Genomic DNA, 16,870 nt, shown 5'->3' with positions numbered 1-16,870 from the left:
AAGAGTCAAATTTATGGTTCATGAAGAGCATCTAATATGACCAAGTCATACAGATTTCCTGTGCTAATCTTATCATAAACACGAATATCTACCTGATAATTTTTCACATTGTTTTGACTAATTTGTACATTCTATCCCTTTGTATCATGTAATTTTCTAAATTGCCTCGAGTACTTTGTAAAATGATAAATACATAAATACCCATGTGATATATAGTACTTGCAAAACTGAATTACCGTTATTTACTATAAATGTGTGTGCCTCTTGGATTGGATTATGATTATGTTGAGAATCAGGATGTTATTTTACATTCCTAATGTCTAGCTTGGTATGTGGATCATTCTCATTATCATTGGTATCTACTGTTACTCTGTGAAGTCAGTGCCAGCACCAAGCTAAATCATTGAACTACAGCTCATTTAACCTTTAATAGGGTTTGGCCTCTAGAGGGAGCTCCAGGCCTATCTGACTCACCATTTCCCCACCCTCCACAAACCTTAAGAAGTGTAGATGCAGACGGTCAAGTTACTAACTAACCCATAATCATAATCTCTCTTCCTCACCCCTCTCTCTCTCTCCCTCATCCATCTTTCTCCCTCATCCATCTTTCAGGAATCTTTTCTCCTGTCTCCCACAAAATGGCCATCAGTAGCAGTGAGTGACTCTGGGAATGTGATGTTGCTCTGTTCACAGAATTGCTTAGGTTGGCTAGCTAGCTACAATTAGTGGGAAAAGAGCGGGGATGGACTGAATGCAGCACTGGGTTGCTATGGCAATGGGATCTTAACACTGGAAAGTTTCCTTCTTTTTCCCAATGTAGGAGCTGAAATTCTCAGTGTGAAGTAAGCTCTTCCCTATTATTGCACAGCGGGGAATGTGAACAAGTGTGAAGCTCCGGAGTTCTGGGTGTGTCGGCAACTCAGAAAATGTGAAATTAGCCTGGAAGGGAAAGAGCCTGTGTTCTCTATATATTTCTAGCTTCTCATTTTACTTCCCTTAGTACTTTCGAGAGGTAATTTTAAGGGGAAAAAAGTCAATAATCAGGAAGTTGGTGTGTTTTGCCAAATTGCAATGTTATTTCTGAACGGCTAGAACCTAACTCTACAGATACACTAAACTTTCCAAGCAAATATTTTGTGACCCATGGAATTTTTCTTTCAAGAAAATATTATGACACTTTACAACTGTTACAAATCTGAATAGAAGATTCTTGGGAATCATGTTCCCTTTAAGAATCTGAAAATACAGACACAGTCTTTATGATTTGAGTAACAAGCGGCATCTCTACAGAAAGAAGGAAATGTGAGTACACAAATACGCAATTCTAGGGCCTCTCCCTGGTACATCAGTAGTAAAAATTTTGAAATGATGACTGGCGTCATTCAGTTGAGAATTTTTCCCAGGGCTGTTTTGAAACATTGAAAGCCTATCATGCACAATTTGTGTAAAGCAGATCTCAGACCCAAGCGAAGTGTGGCTCAGAGTCGAAACTGCTCACTTTCCTACTTCAGGTGGTGCAGGGACAAGAGTAAGTCCTTCAGCTGAAAGTAGTAGTGTTTTTTTCATGTCAAATGTGAAAATTCTCATGAGAAATAAGAATTTGGGCAGTAAACAGTACTTGGAAGAAGGTGATGAAATTTCCATTTCACTCTCTTTTATTGAGAAGCAAACACATACATGTGGACTGTGCTTTTTCTGTCTTTAAAGACATTTCTCCTCTGTCCAGCCTAAGAGCCTTTTTGATGGACTTCACATACATTCTCCCAGAGGGCCTGTAGGATGTGCCTCCAAGCCACAGGAAACAAATCACTCTAAGTAGTCAAGTTATTATCCTGGGGACCCCTCCTTTCCCCACCCACACCCCAGACACATGGCCCAAGCGGCGTCCACACTCAGGGGCAAGAAAAACTAGGACAGTACCTCATGTGGGACTTCACATCCAGCAATTCCAGGGCAGTGACCCGCGGCTCCCCAGCCAGGTTTTGTAAGATCTTCAGCCTTGGCCCACAGTGCTTGTAGAATTCCGTGCAGATATTCAGCAGGGACTCCCGGGGTCTTCTGAACTCTTCCCTAGCAATTCGCTCATCCAGTTCCTCTCTGGGAAGGCCTTGCCCTTCCTCCAGCAAGTGGAGATTTTCCCTGGGGAATTATAAAAGGTTAACTGGGGTCCTGAAAAGATGTATATATGGCAGCTCTGAGAGGAGGGAAGAAAAATATGATTCCTTACATTATAGGAACATTAATAAATCAGTAGGGTGAGACCTAGGGAAAATTCATCTGAAGGATAAAGTTTATCATTCTAGAAGAGATTGCTATCCCCAATTGTGGCAGCTTTACATTAGCCAGTTCCTGAGGATTTAACCAGAAATAGTATGCCGTGCATTAATTAAATGAAATGTGACAGAACCATAATCCAGCTCAAAGGCAATCATCACAAGATGTCAGAATTCATACAGAATTAGAGTTGTCTTTTCATACCTGATAAAGTGTAATTTGGCACCTTGTTCCTGGTACCTAGGAATCAGAAAAACAGTCTGTATAACTATCAGAGCACAACCAGGGGCCCCGTGGTAGGGCTTCTTAAGGACTTTTCTTATAAAAAGTTACACATTTTGATAAACTCACAAATATACACACGCAAATTCTAAAATATAAAATCTTTATCTTTCATTTGCCTGCCACATATGCTGCAATTATAGCTGCTATGAAAGTTATTCCATTGTCATATAATTTGTAGAAAGATATAAAAACATATACAAATTCATAAAATGTAGCCAAATGAAAATTTTTGAAAACTTTGAAAGTGAATTGAAGGTAAGTTACAGTTTTAACACCATGTACATGCTTTTACATGATCCGAGGACGAAATATGGCTGACTTCCTTTCATTTGTGGAAATTTATTGCTTCATGAGTGGTTGATAATAGGACTTTAAAAATCCTTTTTTCCATGCACATTTCATCTAGTAGTTGAACCTAGCCCCTAAATATCACTCAAACTATAATCATTTTTCTCAATATAAGAAATTGATTCATGAGTTAGCCATCACATTAGGAAACTTATAGTTGAATTTGAAATTCGTTTTCTTTTTAATGGATACAATGAGCAGAAAATTTACATAAATTTACATAAATTAACTTTACATAAATAATGATACACCCTTAAAAATGTGCTTCAAAGAGACTAGAAAATTAGTTTCTCCTTAAACACTCCCTGCTAACTACTCCATCTTGGGAAATGAGAACTTTCTCTCAAACTGATTTTGGGAGGAAGACGCTAATTAAAACTTTTTTGTGTATGTGTTAGACTACTTAGAGATTAACACAGAATGAAGCAGTAAAATATTAACAAGTATAGCCAGTGTCTGAGTTACACCAAAACAGGGAAGAAGATTAAGTCAAAGACTGTGAAATCGTCATTTAAGGACCTGAGCCTGTTGGGATGAATTGTCTGTGGAAAATCTGTCCAGGTTAAAGAAAGTTGACTGCATAACTGGGAATGAGAAACACCTCCTGATTATTATTGTTTTATTTGCCTTTTTCTTGGAGGCAAATGAAACAGCGTTAGAATAGTTCAAAGACTACCCAGGAGACAGAGAACATTTTGCATGTTCGTGCAAATAAATTGACACAAATGCCAATTTATGAAGATAGCTCAGATTTCTCTTTGACAATTTCAAAAGAAGCCTTGGTATTTTCTTGAACTCTAAACTCTCACCTTCTTTTCTTTTCCTTGGAGATTTTCACACTTAGTATTGACATTTTTAGGATTTCTTTCATTCCCAACAGCCGAGGTTCAGTTTGTATGAAATTGAGAGATTAGAATAAGGCCAGTATATTACCTGGTGTTCACCCCAGAAGACATGGTGTGATTGGCTGTGGTGGTTCCTTTATGACCTTGGTCACACCTGCTCATCTGTGGGGCTGTCATGGGCCTGCAGCAATGACAGTAACCATCACAACAGAACAACAACAATAAAAGAAGTGAAAATATGAAATCCTCAAGTTATTGAAGCTCACATAAGTTTTGAGTTAAGAGTCTCAAAAAAACAGACTATTTAGCTTTGGGCTTTTCTGTCACACTCTTTTGCTGTTTCTGTTCTGAGAAACACTATAAAGAGGACATGGATTTCCAAGGGTCTATAAGCTCACCGTAATTTAAGTTATTCCACTTGGTTCTGAGTAATAAACTGTGACTCTTCAAACCAGACATTTATGAAATCAGACTCCTTGGTCTGTACTGATTAAGTAAGAGTTAAGAGCTCATCTTTTTTTTAATTCTACAGATGCCAGGAAGTTAATCATTCTAGATAATAAGTAAAGGTAAGAGTATATACACCATTTTGGCCACCTACACCATTATCAACCACTCTATTTTTTTGAGAAACTATAAAAGAACAAAAGAATCTTTCTAGTCAAAATTATACCTAAGATTACCCAGGGAAGTGAGCAAATTAGTGTCTATTATAAATCAGTAATTAAGATGCTTAGAAATAGATTCAAATCATCTCATTTTATATCTTCAGGGTTTACATTAACTATGTGGTAAACTTTTTATCGGCTTCTGAGACATGGAAGGGATGATGCAGCTTTTCAATGCAATTGCTTGTATAAACACATAAAGTCTTGCAGTACTGATTTTCTGTATGCTGGGTGTGGCTAGAAAGTGAGTAAGCCCTTAACAATCACACCAGACTTTCTCTTCCCATGCCTTTACTGTGGTAGGCGGAATTTAAAGATGGCCCCAAAACCTTTCTCCCCAGTTATTTCTCCAGTGATTATGTTACATTATATGGTGAAAGGGAGATTATCTAGCTAGGTTTAAACTCATCACACCAGTTCTCAAAAAGTAGAGTTTTCTGTATTTCAAGGGGCAGAGAGATTCGAAGCATAAGGTGCCATTGTTAGCTGGAAGATAGAGGGGACTGGGTGAGAAAGACCACAAGTGCCTTTAAAGGCAGAGAGTAGACCCCAGTTGACAGAAAGGAAAAGGGACCTCAGACCTAAAGCTGCATGATACCAGCTTCTGCCAAAGATCTGAAAGAGCTCGGAAGTGGATTTTCCTCCAGAACCTTCAGATGAGAGCCCAGACTGAGTGACCTCTGACTTTGGCCTTGTGAGCAGAGAGAATAGCTGAGCCTGCCCTGACTTCCAGCCTCCAGAAATATGAGATAATAAATGTTCTGTATTAAACCTCTAAGTTTGTGGTAGTGTATTACGCAACAATAGAAAACTAATACTAATACATTTGTAATATTCTTACTTATGTGTTATCACCTATACAACTGTTAATTTTTTTTTTCATGAGTCAAGAAATTAGGAGTGTGGAAGTGAAATACAATTCTTCTTTTCTTTTCTTGGTAAAAAGAGGAAAGCCAATTTTATTTCAAATAATCACAACCAACCAATGAGGCTAGTTTACCATTCCGCCAAAAGAATATTCAATGCGCTGAGATATTTAAAGCCAAAGAATTTCAAATGTCAGAGTTCCATCTATGATTCATCATGGAATTGTGATTAAGTCAATTTTGGATAAGTTTATTGATTTATCCTTATAAAAGAGCATAGAAAGGAGGAAAACACCAGTATAGCATAATATAAGGAGAAATAACTAAAGTGTCACGCAGAGAAAACTGACTGCTCTTCTCTCTCCCCTATTTGCAGGAAGGGACTAGTGATATAACCAGATGGGTGCAGAAAGAAGAGTGTAAGTTTGATATTTTTCCTTTGCATGTTCTTCCTTCTGGGACTTTCCTGAAACCGTCATCAAAACATTGAAACTATTTGCAAGAGGCAGTTTTTCATGGTTCCCAGTTCCACTGTTTCCTATTTCCTCAGTTTGGTGCATATGAACACTTCGGCAGCGATAGTCCATTCAAGGCTTTTGGGTTGCATTCTGCCTGCCTAGGTGGCCAATGGTTGGAAACTAAACATATATCGACTTAATGAATCACAATCTCACTCCCTCTCTCACTTGCTGGTGTATGCTGAAAAAGTCCTCCCTAGACAGAGGGATTTCTGCTAGCCCTCTCGTCAACGGAGCAAGATGGGGCTGGGAAAGTTGGTGCCTTTCGGTGGGGGTAAACTGTAGACAGAATTTTAGGATAAGAATGTAGCCAAATAGGATAGAGAAGCAAAGACACCAAGGCTGGAAGAAGCCTTCCTCACCTCCACTCCAGGGAAGAATGTCTCTTTCTATCTAATCAGAAGGAAAAGCAGTCACTTGCAAAGTGTCTTGCATTCACCTTCCCTGCTCTTATCACTCAGTTTTCTGTCTTTGCCCCTGCCCCCCAAATCTGGCCTTCTGTACCCAAGAATCTAGTGACAGGAATAACTACTTGGAACTTTGTTTAGGGCTGAATTCTAGTGTTAATTTACCTCGCCAACTCCAAATCTCTCAGCCTTCTCTCTCAGCACTAGTGAGTCTTGTCCCACAAAGAATCTGTTAATTCTAACATTAGAATAAAATATTCTAGTTTGTTTATTACATAGTTCTTGAAATTACAGTAAAAAAACCCACTAAAATATTTTTAAAAATACGTAGTTGGAATTGCAGACATTTCATGTTTCATAAAATAAGAGTTAATAAAAATGTGGATCACATTTTCATATTCACTAAATTGGCCCTTTTACAAAAATTTGTTTGCCACTGGGTTAAAACGGCCACAGATGCTCAGCAAGCTCCATGCAAGTGTGTGGTTAGCAATCATGGTACAATAATAATAATAATAATAATAATAATAATAATAAATATAGTTATTATAATATTATTATTCTTCAGAGTACTTAGCACTATTTATTTGTGCAGTTTTAAGCCATAAAGGGCTGAGTTTGGCCAGATCTCTGTAAATAAAGACTGGGTTTTAGAGATTTTTAGCCACCACATTTTTTCTTCTTTGTTTCGGTAGATACATATAGTTTAAGCCTGTGGATATTTCTGACAATGGAATTACCTCGTGAGAACCTCTACACTGTACAGAAGTGCCTGTAGGGATGTCGCGAGAGCAGCTGTGGCAGCGATCTCTTCTCGGGCAGCAGGCACTGTCTCCACTTGCGATGTCTGCCTCTTTAGCTTTTGTAGGTAACATGGGACTAATGCTTCCAAGACCATCAGCATCTGAAGACTATATTAACAGAAAGAGAACCAAGTCAATGTTGTATTCTACTTAGTTGGTTGTATCGTATTTAAGAGCGTGGAGAAATGAAAAGACAAACACTGAAATTTTTCTTGGGAAAACTGCCAGGAATAATGATCAAAACCTGAAACATAAAAGTTCGAAATGACAGAAACTCTAATTGGCAGAGTTTAAAACAGATCAAAGTCAAATAACTCCTCCCCCCGCCCCCCAAAAAATCTAATCAATGAATTGAATCTTTACTATAAATTTTACATGGAATTAAATTAATCCCAATGAAAATAACTTTGAGAAGATAAAATAAAAATAACACATAAAAAGTTGAAAGTGACTTGTCTGCAATTTAAAATGACTGATCAAGGAATTAAACTGGCATAAGGAACTTAGCTTTAGAAAACAATCCCTTAATAAAAATGTATCACTATAGGTATAATTAGGGTAAAGATGTTTATAAAGTCAGAGTCAAAATATACTTGGGGTCAAAACATCCACTGGGTCAAAATAATACAGCTGCAATAGTCAGGTCAACATTTGTCTATACGGATTGCTAACTGAAAGTAGATTTAAGGAGGAACATGAGATTATGACAAATTGATGATAAGAAGATTGTGATCAGACAGAGAGACTTTTAAGAATTTAATGTATAAGTCTGTAAGCCTCAAGCAATCTTTACATCCCAAAGAAGTTACTATATTTTACTTTCAGATCAGTTTTATTTTTCTATACAATATTCTATAAATCACCTAATCTATAGATGCTTCAGGATGGACTTGATTATTAGGTTAGAACTGGACTGGTGTGCATGCACAGGTGCAAGTTCTTTGGCCTCCTTTACTAGGTAAATCACTGGTTATATCCCTTTTCACTTTGAACCTGAGTCAGAGTCACAACTCACCCTGAGAACCTGAGATCATCAACTGCTGTGAAGAGGTCAACCAATGGAGGTGACTCTGGGTTAGACCAGAGCCAGCATCTTGGAATTGGGATGACACTCAGATAAGGTTTATATTCTTGTTCTTTGTGTGACAAGAGTTTATAGTTTCAATTTTTTAAATTGACATCAGAAAGACACTAACCTACCTAGATCTGGCAGTACTAACAGAAGAGCAACGCCCTAGAACAATTTATCAGCTCATACTTCTCTCAAAGTGAGGGAAAGCGGAGGCGAAAGCTGTATGATGTTTACAGCTAATCCTCCATTTTTTTTCGAACTCTCTTCTGACTACAAAGGACTCTCAGGGAAGGAATTACAAATGAGGAAAGTAGGAAAATTGAAACAGTTGGTTGTTGTTTGATTCATTTATTCCATAAATGTTTATTGCTATATCTTCCATGGAATAAAGCATCATGTTGGACGCTGGAAGATATATACAGATATACCAAGAATACGGTAGCCATAAAATATGGTGCTATGTGTGCAGAGTAGGTCTTGTATAAAAAGATCAAAGAAAATTGAGAAGTAGAGGGAGAGAGATTACCTACTGCTGATATAATTGTGCAGGCCAAAGGATTTGTTAAGCCAGAATAGTGGAACATTTTAAAGGAAAGCAATTCTATTGTTTTTAAGGATATATACCGCATAAAGGAAGCTATCTGTGGTTCATCTGAATTATTGTCTCTGCCTTTTGAAGACTTATTTTGATAGCGAGATAAAACTGGTTTTCATTTCACATATCTGTATGTATCTCAGACCTGAATTGGAATGACACTCTCCACGTGGGTCCTTTAAATTCCTTGCACTTAGCAAAATAACAGCCAAGATATATTCTTGCTGTTTGTGACAGGCATTCTCATTGCTCCTTGGGAAGGGCTTTCTTAAGTAGTTTAAATGTCTGTTCTTAAATTTTCATTTGCTATTGATTTGTATTACATGTGAAAATATTTTCTAAATAAGACTAAACATCCTAGCTGCTGCAATAATTCTCAATTAGGGGATTTCAAATTAGTGAAGATTTACTATATCTTCCAGTACCTCTGCTGTGACAAGTTTCCTAAAATTTAGTTTTTGAAAACTTACTTGCCAGAATGCTATAGGCTGGTATTAGCAAACACAATCTTTGTATTCATTCCATTTTATTTTCCTTGCTATATTTACTCATCACAAGGTACAGAATAAAGGGCCGCAGTTACCTTCTGAACGATTCAGGAGCGTACGCCACCACCGTCACACAAAGCTTGATGGCTTCACTTATAGAGAATGTAAGGTCTTCATTTCCATAGCAGAAATCTAAGAGACAGAAGGTTGAGGCACGCTGTCTGGGCGGGTTCTCCCAGGAATAAGGAATCTTCCACTCCTAAATTCTTCTTTCCAGTTAACATTTTTCTAGCCATTTCTTCGTTGAACTTTATTCCTGAACTGTGAACACTATTAATTTTTTCATATAAAAGGCCTGAAAATTCTGTTTTTGTTGTTGTTGCTGTTGTTACTGTTGTTGTTTTACTTTTGAATAATCAATCAGATGCAAAATAAAAGTGCTTCTTTGGGGGATAGGTTTTTAAAAATCTCACCTACTAGAAGATACCAAAGGGCATTTGGATGGTTTAAAGTCAGACAGGAGACTTGATCTTTTAATTACCTCTACTTCTAACAATCTATGATAATTAAAAGCCACTTTGGTGGGTTACTCTCTTAGATTTGCCCAGGAAAACCCAATTTCCTAAAAACTACAGTGCTAAAGTAGTGGTTTGCTCAGCATCATTTTAGTACAATTATCATAGCAGAGAATTCCTTATTCTTTAAGATTTATAAAAAATTTAAGAAAAACAGAAGATAGGAAAATGTACTCATTCAGTTTATACCACTGTTCTATTTATTTTTGCTATTTTGATTTAGTTCGAAATACTAGAGTTATTTTTAAAAAAAAAAAAAAAAAAAAGCAATTACAAAGAGAAAAAGAATGCCCAGGCAAATTTTGCTTTTACCTAGCGACTTAAGAGGCTTCTCAGCTTTGACCAGCTCTAAGATGTCTAATATGTCCGTGGTCTCTCCCTCCAAGGACTGCAGCAAGTCAAACAGGCACTGAGCTGACACACCTTTGCTGGGCCCATTATTGGCAGCATCCTGTATAAAGAAAGGCAATTTTATTTTATTTATTCCCACCGCAGTACTAATATGGAATTGATCAGAAATTCAAATTTCACAAACGTTACCTCCGATAACAATTACAACATTGATAATGGCATTCGGCTTACATAATTCTGCATCCAATAATGCTGCTGTATGATTTTGGAGTGCAACACCTGATTTTTAAGGGCTCTATTAAATGATAATCTAGGACAAAAGAGATATTTGTGGAAACTCATAAAAATACAGCAACAGATAAACTGCCAGAAAACTTCAAGCCAATGGTTCCTCTGGTCTGCTATTGTAGGACTAAGCATTCTCAAAGGCAATTTTTATAATGGATTACAAAAATTAAATACTTCAAATACGTTTGGGGGAACAGATGCTTATTTTAACAACTCTGGGAATTTTACAGATCCTATTTGATAATATAGCTCCAAAATGGAAATACTTGCCATCTCAAATCTATTTAATATGGCTTTGACTTGTTCATTAAAATAACAAATCCTTATTAAATTTCTACTCTGTGCCATGCACCATTCTGTGCACTAAGGATATAGCAAAACAAAAACAGAAACACACATACACACAAACAACAACTATAAAAAAACACAAAAAAAGACAAATGTCTTGCTTTAATGGAGCTTAAATTCTATTGTGGGGTGTGATACAGATACATATCAGTGAAACAAATACATGTATGGCATTTGATATGGTATAAATACTCTGAAGAAAATAAAAAATAAAGTGGGGTAACTGCTAGAGAGTTATAGAAAGGAAAGAAAATCAGGAACTCTTTTGTCATTTTCTACTTTCCATCCTTTTATTGAGTATTAAAAAACGGAAGAGGTGGCCTGTTTACATGTTAGGGGCTAAGATGAATGTCACAGAGAAATGCTGAACATTATGATTTACCTAGTGAAAGAGAAATTATTTATGGCATCCATTTCCATTGGTTGAAGAAAGAGCTGAGAGACTGATTATACAAATGAACAATGGCCGGGCCATATAAAAATATATAACTCTGCCCCATGACCCGTAGTAACCAGCCCGGGGAACCAACCCAAACCCATTGTCTACAGTAACCAGCACGGGAAGCCAGCCTACTACATGTCAGGCTTATTGGAAGTCAGACTACCAGCTCTAGTGAAAACCGAACAATAACTCCTGTAACAACAGACCTCCAAACAGCCAAGACTGATTAATAATTGACAGCTTCCCTAATCTTTGTCCCTGCTTCCAACATAAGATCAATCAGAGTAAGCCAAATATGCACTCCCAATTAATCACACAGGCTGCCCTGCTTCTAGTTAGCCCACTTCCCCTGGCCAACAGCCTCCAAACAGGGCATCCCTGATGCTTTCTCTTTTCTCCCTATAAAGGTCTCTCACTCCTCTGCTTGTCTTTGAGTCTTTGCCAAAACACAAGTGGGGGCTGACGCATTGCTAGAGCAAGCTACGAATAAACAGCCTTTGCTTTTCTCATTTGCTTGGTTTTCATTTATTTCCACAGAGTATACTCACGGGAAATTCTAGGAGAGGGGCCACACTAGCAAACAGCTGGAGCACAAAGGGCTTCCGGTGTATAATGTAGAACTGGTGGCAGGCAAATTCGATGGCTTGACGCAACTGGGGATTGCTTTCATAATCAGAGTACACCTTTGGAAAAATGCGACATATTCGGAAAATGCCTTAACAGCATATCAAAGTTGTGTCTGCTTTTAAAACTCATAGCCATGGGAACCACGGATGGAAATGGATAATTTCATATACTGGTAGAGGGGAGTGTAAAAAATAGTATAACTTTTCTTGAGAAAAATTTGGTAATATACATAAAATTCTAAAAATATAAATATACTTTGCCCCCAGGAACTTTGTGATTAGGAATTTATCTCAAAAAAAGAATTGGACAAATGTACAAAAGATGTATATATAAGAATGCCTCCTGCAAGGTTGCTTATTATAGTGGAAAATTTGAAACAACTTAAATTACTCATAAATTGGGGTTGGTTAAGTGAATTATGGCACACACATACAACAGAATACTATGCAGTTATTTCTTTTAAATGCTATCCAGTTAAATATAGCTATATGAATAAAATGCCCATGATACTCTTAGTGTTACATGAAAAAAGTAGTTAACAAACTTGAATAAATAGTGTGATCCAACTTTTGTTTTAAAAAAAAGGTAGGATAGAGTGCCAGGATTTTCAAAAAGTGTAAACCATGGTTATGCAAGAGGGAGGATGGCAAGTGATTTTTATTTTCTTCTTTAAACTTTTTTTTAATCTCCTGAATTTTATAATGAGCATTTGTTGTTTTTAGGAATCAGTGAAAAAGTTATAAAAATAGAAAAAAATTCCAGTAATTTAAAAATAGGACAAAGAGCCCTGGTGTTATTCAAAGTAAATTCCTCCTCCTCTAGATTGAGGAAACTCCACTCTGCACAAGCATGTAATATTTTTATAATTTTTATTAAAACTTCCATAAAAATCGAGAACTAGAATGAGCCATCAGGCCCTCTGTGAACTTTATTCAGTACTAACTGTAGTCAGATGCATACTAGACATAAGAAAAACAGAAACGTTTCCTATTAAATTCACCTCCTTCAATCCCTTCATACCAAATTTAATGGTGATGAAAATCTTTATTCAGATGGAGGTCAGAGAATCTCTTAAGAGAAACAGCAGCTGAACACTTGACATATATTTAAATAATGGTTCTCAAATAGTCTAAGGTATCAGAACCACCTGGAGGTCTTGTTAAAACATGGATTACTGGGCCCTGATTTGCAAGTTTCTGATTCAGTAGGTCTGGATGGGGCCCAAGAATGTGCATTTCTACCAGATTACCAGGTGATTCTGGTACTACTGGTCCAGAGACCACGCTTTGAGAATCAGTAGCCTAGAAGAAATGTGAAAGCATATTACAGGTCTAGAGGATCTCAGCATAGAATGGAATATTGTGACCTCTTAAAAAATTTTAAAAGGATTTCATTTGGTGCTTTCTGCTGTCACAAAAGGAGATAGCTCCATCATTTAAAAGTTTCAGTATAGAAACTTCTTGTTGACCTCTGGGTGAGCAGTACTCGGGTTAATTTTCAGGTTAAGAGAAGAGAGCCTGGGTACCTGCAGCATGGTGGGCAGAATCCACTGGTAGCCGCTGAGAGAGAAGAGGTGGTTGAAATGCACAGCGCTGTTGATGACGGTGGCGGCGTACTGCCTGAGCAGGGCACTGTCCTCCGGGTGAAGAATCAGAGCCCCATTAAAAACGTTGAGGAAAAGCATGATTTCGTCACCCCAGGGAAACTCGCTCGGCATGCCCAAGAACATCTCCTCCAGGAGTTGGATCCACAAGCTTTTCTGAAGAGTGTCGAGGCCAAACAGCTCCTTCCCAGCTGTAAGAACACAAAATGGCAGAGACAGAGTTAGCCCCACGCCAATCCTGTCTGTGTGCAAGGGCAGTCGAATCCGAGGGCACTGCTGTTTTCCGTTTGTTCCAACCTCAAGATGTGAAGATCTACTTTTGAAGTGGTTCCCAGCACGATATTGCTGGCATCGGGATAACACTTCCTAGTTCTCAAAGGACTTTCAACATCACTTCTTTGATTCAACTCTGTAGGCAAGGCAGGGCAGACATGTTGCTGCTGAATAAGCTGCGGCTTTGGGACAAGTTATTTCAGAAGGAAAATGGCAGGGCTGGGACTAACGCTTGGTCTTTTGACTCCTACTCAGATTAGAGCTCTTTCTACTATTACTTTGGAGCTCATAGATGAAGGCGTTGAGCACAAGTATGCTCATTTGAGTAAACTGTCCCAACTTAATAATCGAGTAACAGAACAAGGTTTCCAAGTGGCTCTCCTTCTGTTTCTCTGTCCCTGTTTCTTTCTCAATTCAGTATAATGTAGAAAGAGTAAAATGCACAGATCTTAAATGTAGAGTTGAATGAGTTCTGACAAAAATAAACACTCATGTAACCATCACCCCAATCAATACAGAAATAATTTCATCACCTTGGAAAGTTCCCCTATGTCCTTTTCCTGGAAATTCATTCCCCCTAAACCCAGCGGTAACCACTGCCCTGATTTCTGTCACTGTAGAATAGTTTTGCCACCTCTTGAGCTTCATATAAATATCTGTTCTTCACTTAGTCAAATATTTCCCTAATACACCGTACAACTTCCTTCGACTGCATATGATTAGCTTAGAGCAGTGGTCTCAAAGTTTGGTCCCCAGAATAGCAGCATCATCACCACCTGGGAACTTACCAGAAATGCAAGTTCCTGGGCCTCATTCCAGAGCTACTGAATCAGAAACTCCTGAGTGGAGGGTGGGGCCCACTAATCCACGTTTTTTCAAGTCCTCCAGGTGATTCTGATACAAAGTCAGGGCTGAGAACCACTGGCTTATAGAACTGTCTGTTGATTAGGATGCTCTAAGGACAAAACAAGGGTGTGAGAGGCACAAGAGAGGACATGCTTTTTTCTTAATACCTTGAGGATCACTGAAGAGTGAAAACTCAGCATCGATAGCACTTCGAGGGAACGAGGGCAGTCGGAGGAGGTCTTCCTGGAGCATGGAGACGTGGGACTGTTTGTGGGCTGTAGGGATCTTCTGGGTCAGGGAAATGAGAAACAAAACCCGCCCTACTTCTTCCAGCTTCCGAGTGAACACCTAGCAAAAAACGAAAGCAGGATGAAAGAATTAGCAACTCCGAAATTACAAAGAGTAAAGACATTGAAGTAAAATCTTCAAAGTCCAACCAGGTTGATAAAATTAAGAGGTGGGGGGGCGGGAAAGTGAAATGAGAAATGCCTTCCCACCACACACACATAGAAAGACCACACACTTAATTGACTCTCACTTCCTGCATCTGTCTGCTCTACAAAAGGAAGTGTTTCCTATGGAGTTTGCAGGCTGGAGGAGCACAAGGCGAGCATTGTCAAGAATAGTTCAATATTACATGAAGGCTATTTGTCTGGATATCATAATATAGGAGACCTTCTCTGACAGGAGCCAGCCAGTCAGTTCCAATTGCTTCTACTGTTTCCAATGATGCCTTAAGCTGTTTCCTGTCAGTTCTGGGTTTGACTTTTTAAAAAAGACCAAAAAAGGATCCAGGAAAAAATCTATCTTGGGACAGAAGCTGATGGAATCTAGGTTAGTGCCCCTTTCACCCTGGATTCAGATGGCATAGGCATGGGGTTCTTAGTCCCTTCTGTTGGTTATTTCTTTGTTGATGATCAGTGGACAGGGGATGTGATTAGGGTATTCATAAGCAGTGAGCAGCTGTTGAGGAAACTTCAAAGCCAGAACCATGGCCCTACATACTGTTATTTCCCCAAGGGACTTAGAAGTCTTAAGGTCCAACTTGGAGTGCAGATAGAGCAAGAGCCCCATTTTATGTTATTCTTTTAAAGGATGTTCTTAAATATGATTAAATTGAAAAAAAAAAATACTGAAGTGCCATCATTGATGATGGCTTTAGTTATTTTGTTACCAAAATCAGGAGCTGGAATAATTTTGGGGGGAATTGTTTTAGAAACTGTTTAAATGTAAGATCTTACAGTTTTGCCCAATATCTCACACCTTATAACACATTCAGTATTTTCTTTCTTTTAAATGTAATTTAGATAGTTAATGGTATTATATTTTTAATTACTTAAGTGGTCTAGTGGTATGCCATTCTTATTCATCTCCTGAAGTTATTTTGGGTAGTTGATGCCAAATTAGCATCCTGCTATTGCAGAAAAATTGAAATTATAAAGTATCTTGAAATTACTGTTTAGACATTTTATTAAAAATAAATGTAAATCACTTACAAATAAATGTTAATAAAAAATAAATCTGTCACACATAGACCATATTAAAATTGTATCATTATAGAATTGTATACTACAGCTATATTTTACATGCAAAATAGTGAATTTCTTTAAGCTCAAAGTCTGATTTGCAATAAGATATGTGAACATTGTTCTATTCGTCAATCTTAAATCTAAGTGCAAGTGCTTGATTACATCTCCTCCTGTTTTAAGAGAAGTTAGTAACATGCCCAAGGTCGAATTTCTGGTCAGTGGCAGAGCTGGGACTGGGTCCAAATCTCTGGACCTTAGTTCAGTGCTTTTTTCAAATGCATTATATTGATCCCTTTTACCTATTTTTTTTTTTCAGCTAGCTTAAACCTCTGGGACAATCTTCTAATAGTTACATTATATGTACTTCCAATCCTGTTTTACAAAAATATGGAATAAAAATTCATTCTTAGAAACTAGTAGGTAAATAAATTAGAAGATTTCTATTATTTTTACCTAATGATTCCTCATAGCATTACTCCAGGTGGGTGTTTCTTAATAGTTTTATGTTATGATCCAATTTATAAACTTAATTAACACTCTATTTGGGGGACCCATCTTGACCAATGGCCCATTTATCCATTCTCTTTAAAGAGGATTATAACAGATTCATAGAATCTCAGGGTTGGCGACACATTTACAGATCACCCATCTCCACAACATGGCAAAACCATAGGATAAAACTGAGGCAGTCAGGCACCTGTTTCTGAATGAGCTCCTGCCCTTTCTCGGGATGCATATGCACAAGGTTCAGCTGTGGAGATACTGACCTCCGGAAAGGATAAATATCCCGAACGTAGGTCTGTGATGGGATGATATAAA

At 37.8% G+C, this 16,870-nt stretch overlaps 1 protein-coding gene across 3 annotated transcripts in view; it reads right to left on the bottom strand.

The window, feature by feature from the left end:
- Positions 1–16,870, bottom strand: part of UNC80 (unc-80 subunit of NALCN channel complex) — a 185,841-nt gene that overhangs the window by 28,933 nt on the left and 140,038 nt on the right. For all 3 annotated transcript variants that reach the window (XM_039844657.1, XM_039844658.1, XM_039844660.1), the window contains 10 exons: positions 16,749–16,850; positions 14,690–14,870; positions 13,326–13,594; positions 11,722–11,856; positions 10,057–10,195; positions 9,265–9,361; positions 6,952–7,122; positions 3,841–3,933; positions 2,479–2,514; positions 1,921–2,139 (listed from right to left, as the gene is read on the bottom strand). In XM_039844657.1, coding sequence (XP_039700591.1) covers positions 1,921–2,139; positions 2,479–2,514; positions 3,841–3,933; positions 6,952–7,122; positions 9,265–9,361; positions 10,057–10,195; positions 11,722–11,856; positions 13,326–13,594; positions 14,690–14,870; positions 16,749–16,850 — 1,442 coding nt within the window. The remainder of the gene's footprint in view (positions 1–1,920; positions 2,140–2,478; positions 2,515–3,840; positions 3,934–6,951; positions 7,123–9,264; positions 9,362–10,056; positions 10,196–11,721; positions 11,857–13,325; positions 13,595–14,689; positions 14,871–16,748; positions 16,851–16,870) is intronic.

The sequence above is a fragment of the Pteropus medius genome, unplaced genomic scaffold (genome assembly GCF_902729225.1).
Source record: "Pteropus medius unplaced genomic scaffold, Ma_sr-lr_union100, whole genome shotgun sequence".
Classification (NCBI taxonomy): Eukaryota; Metazoa; Chordata; class Mammalia; order Chiroptera; family Pteropodidae; genus Pteropus; species Pteropus medius.
This window is presented reverse-complemented; position numbering and strand designations above follow the sequence as displayed.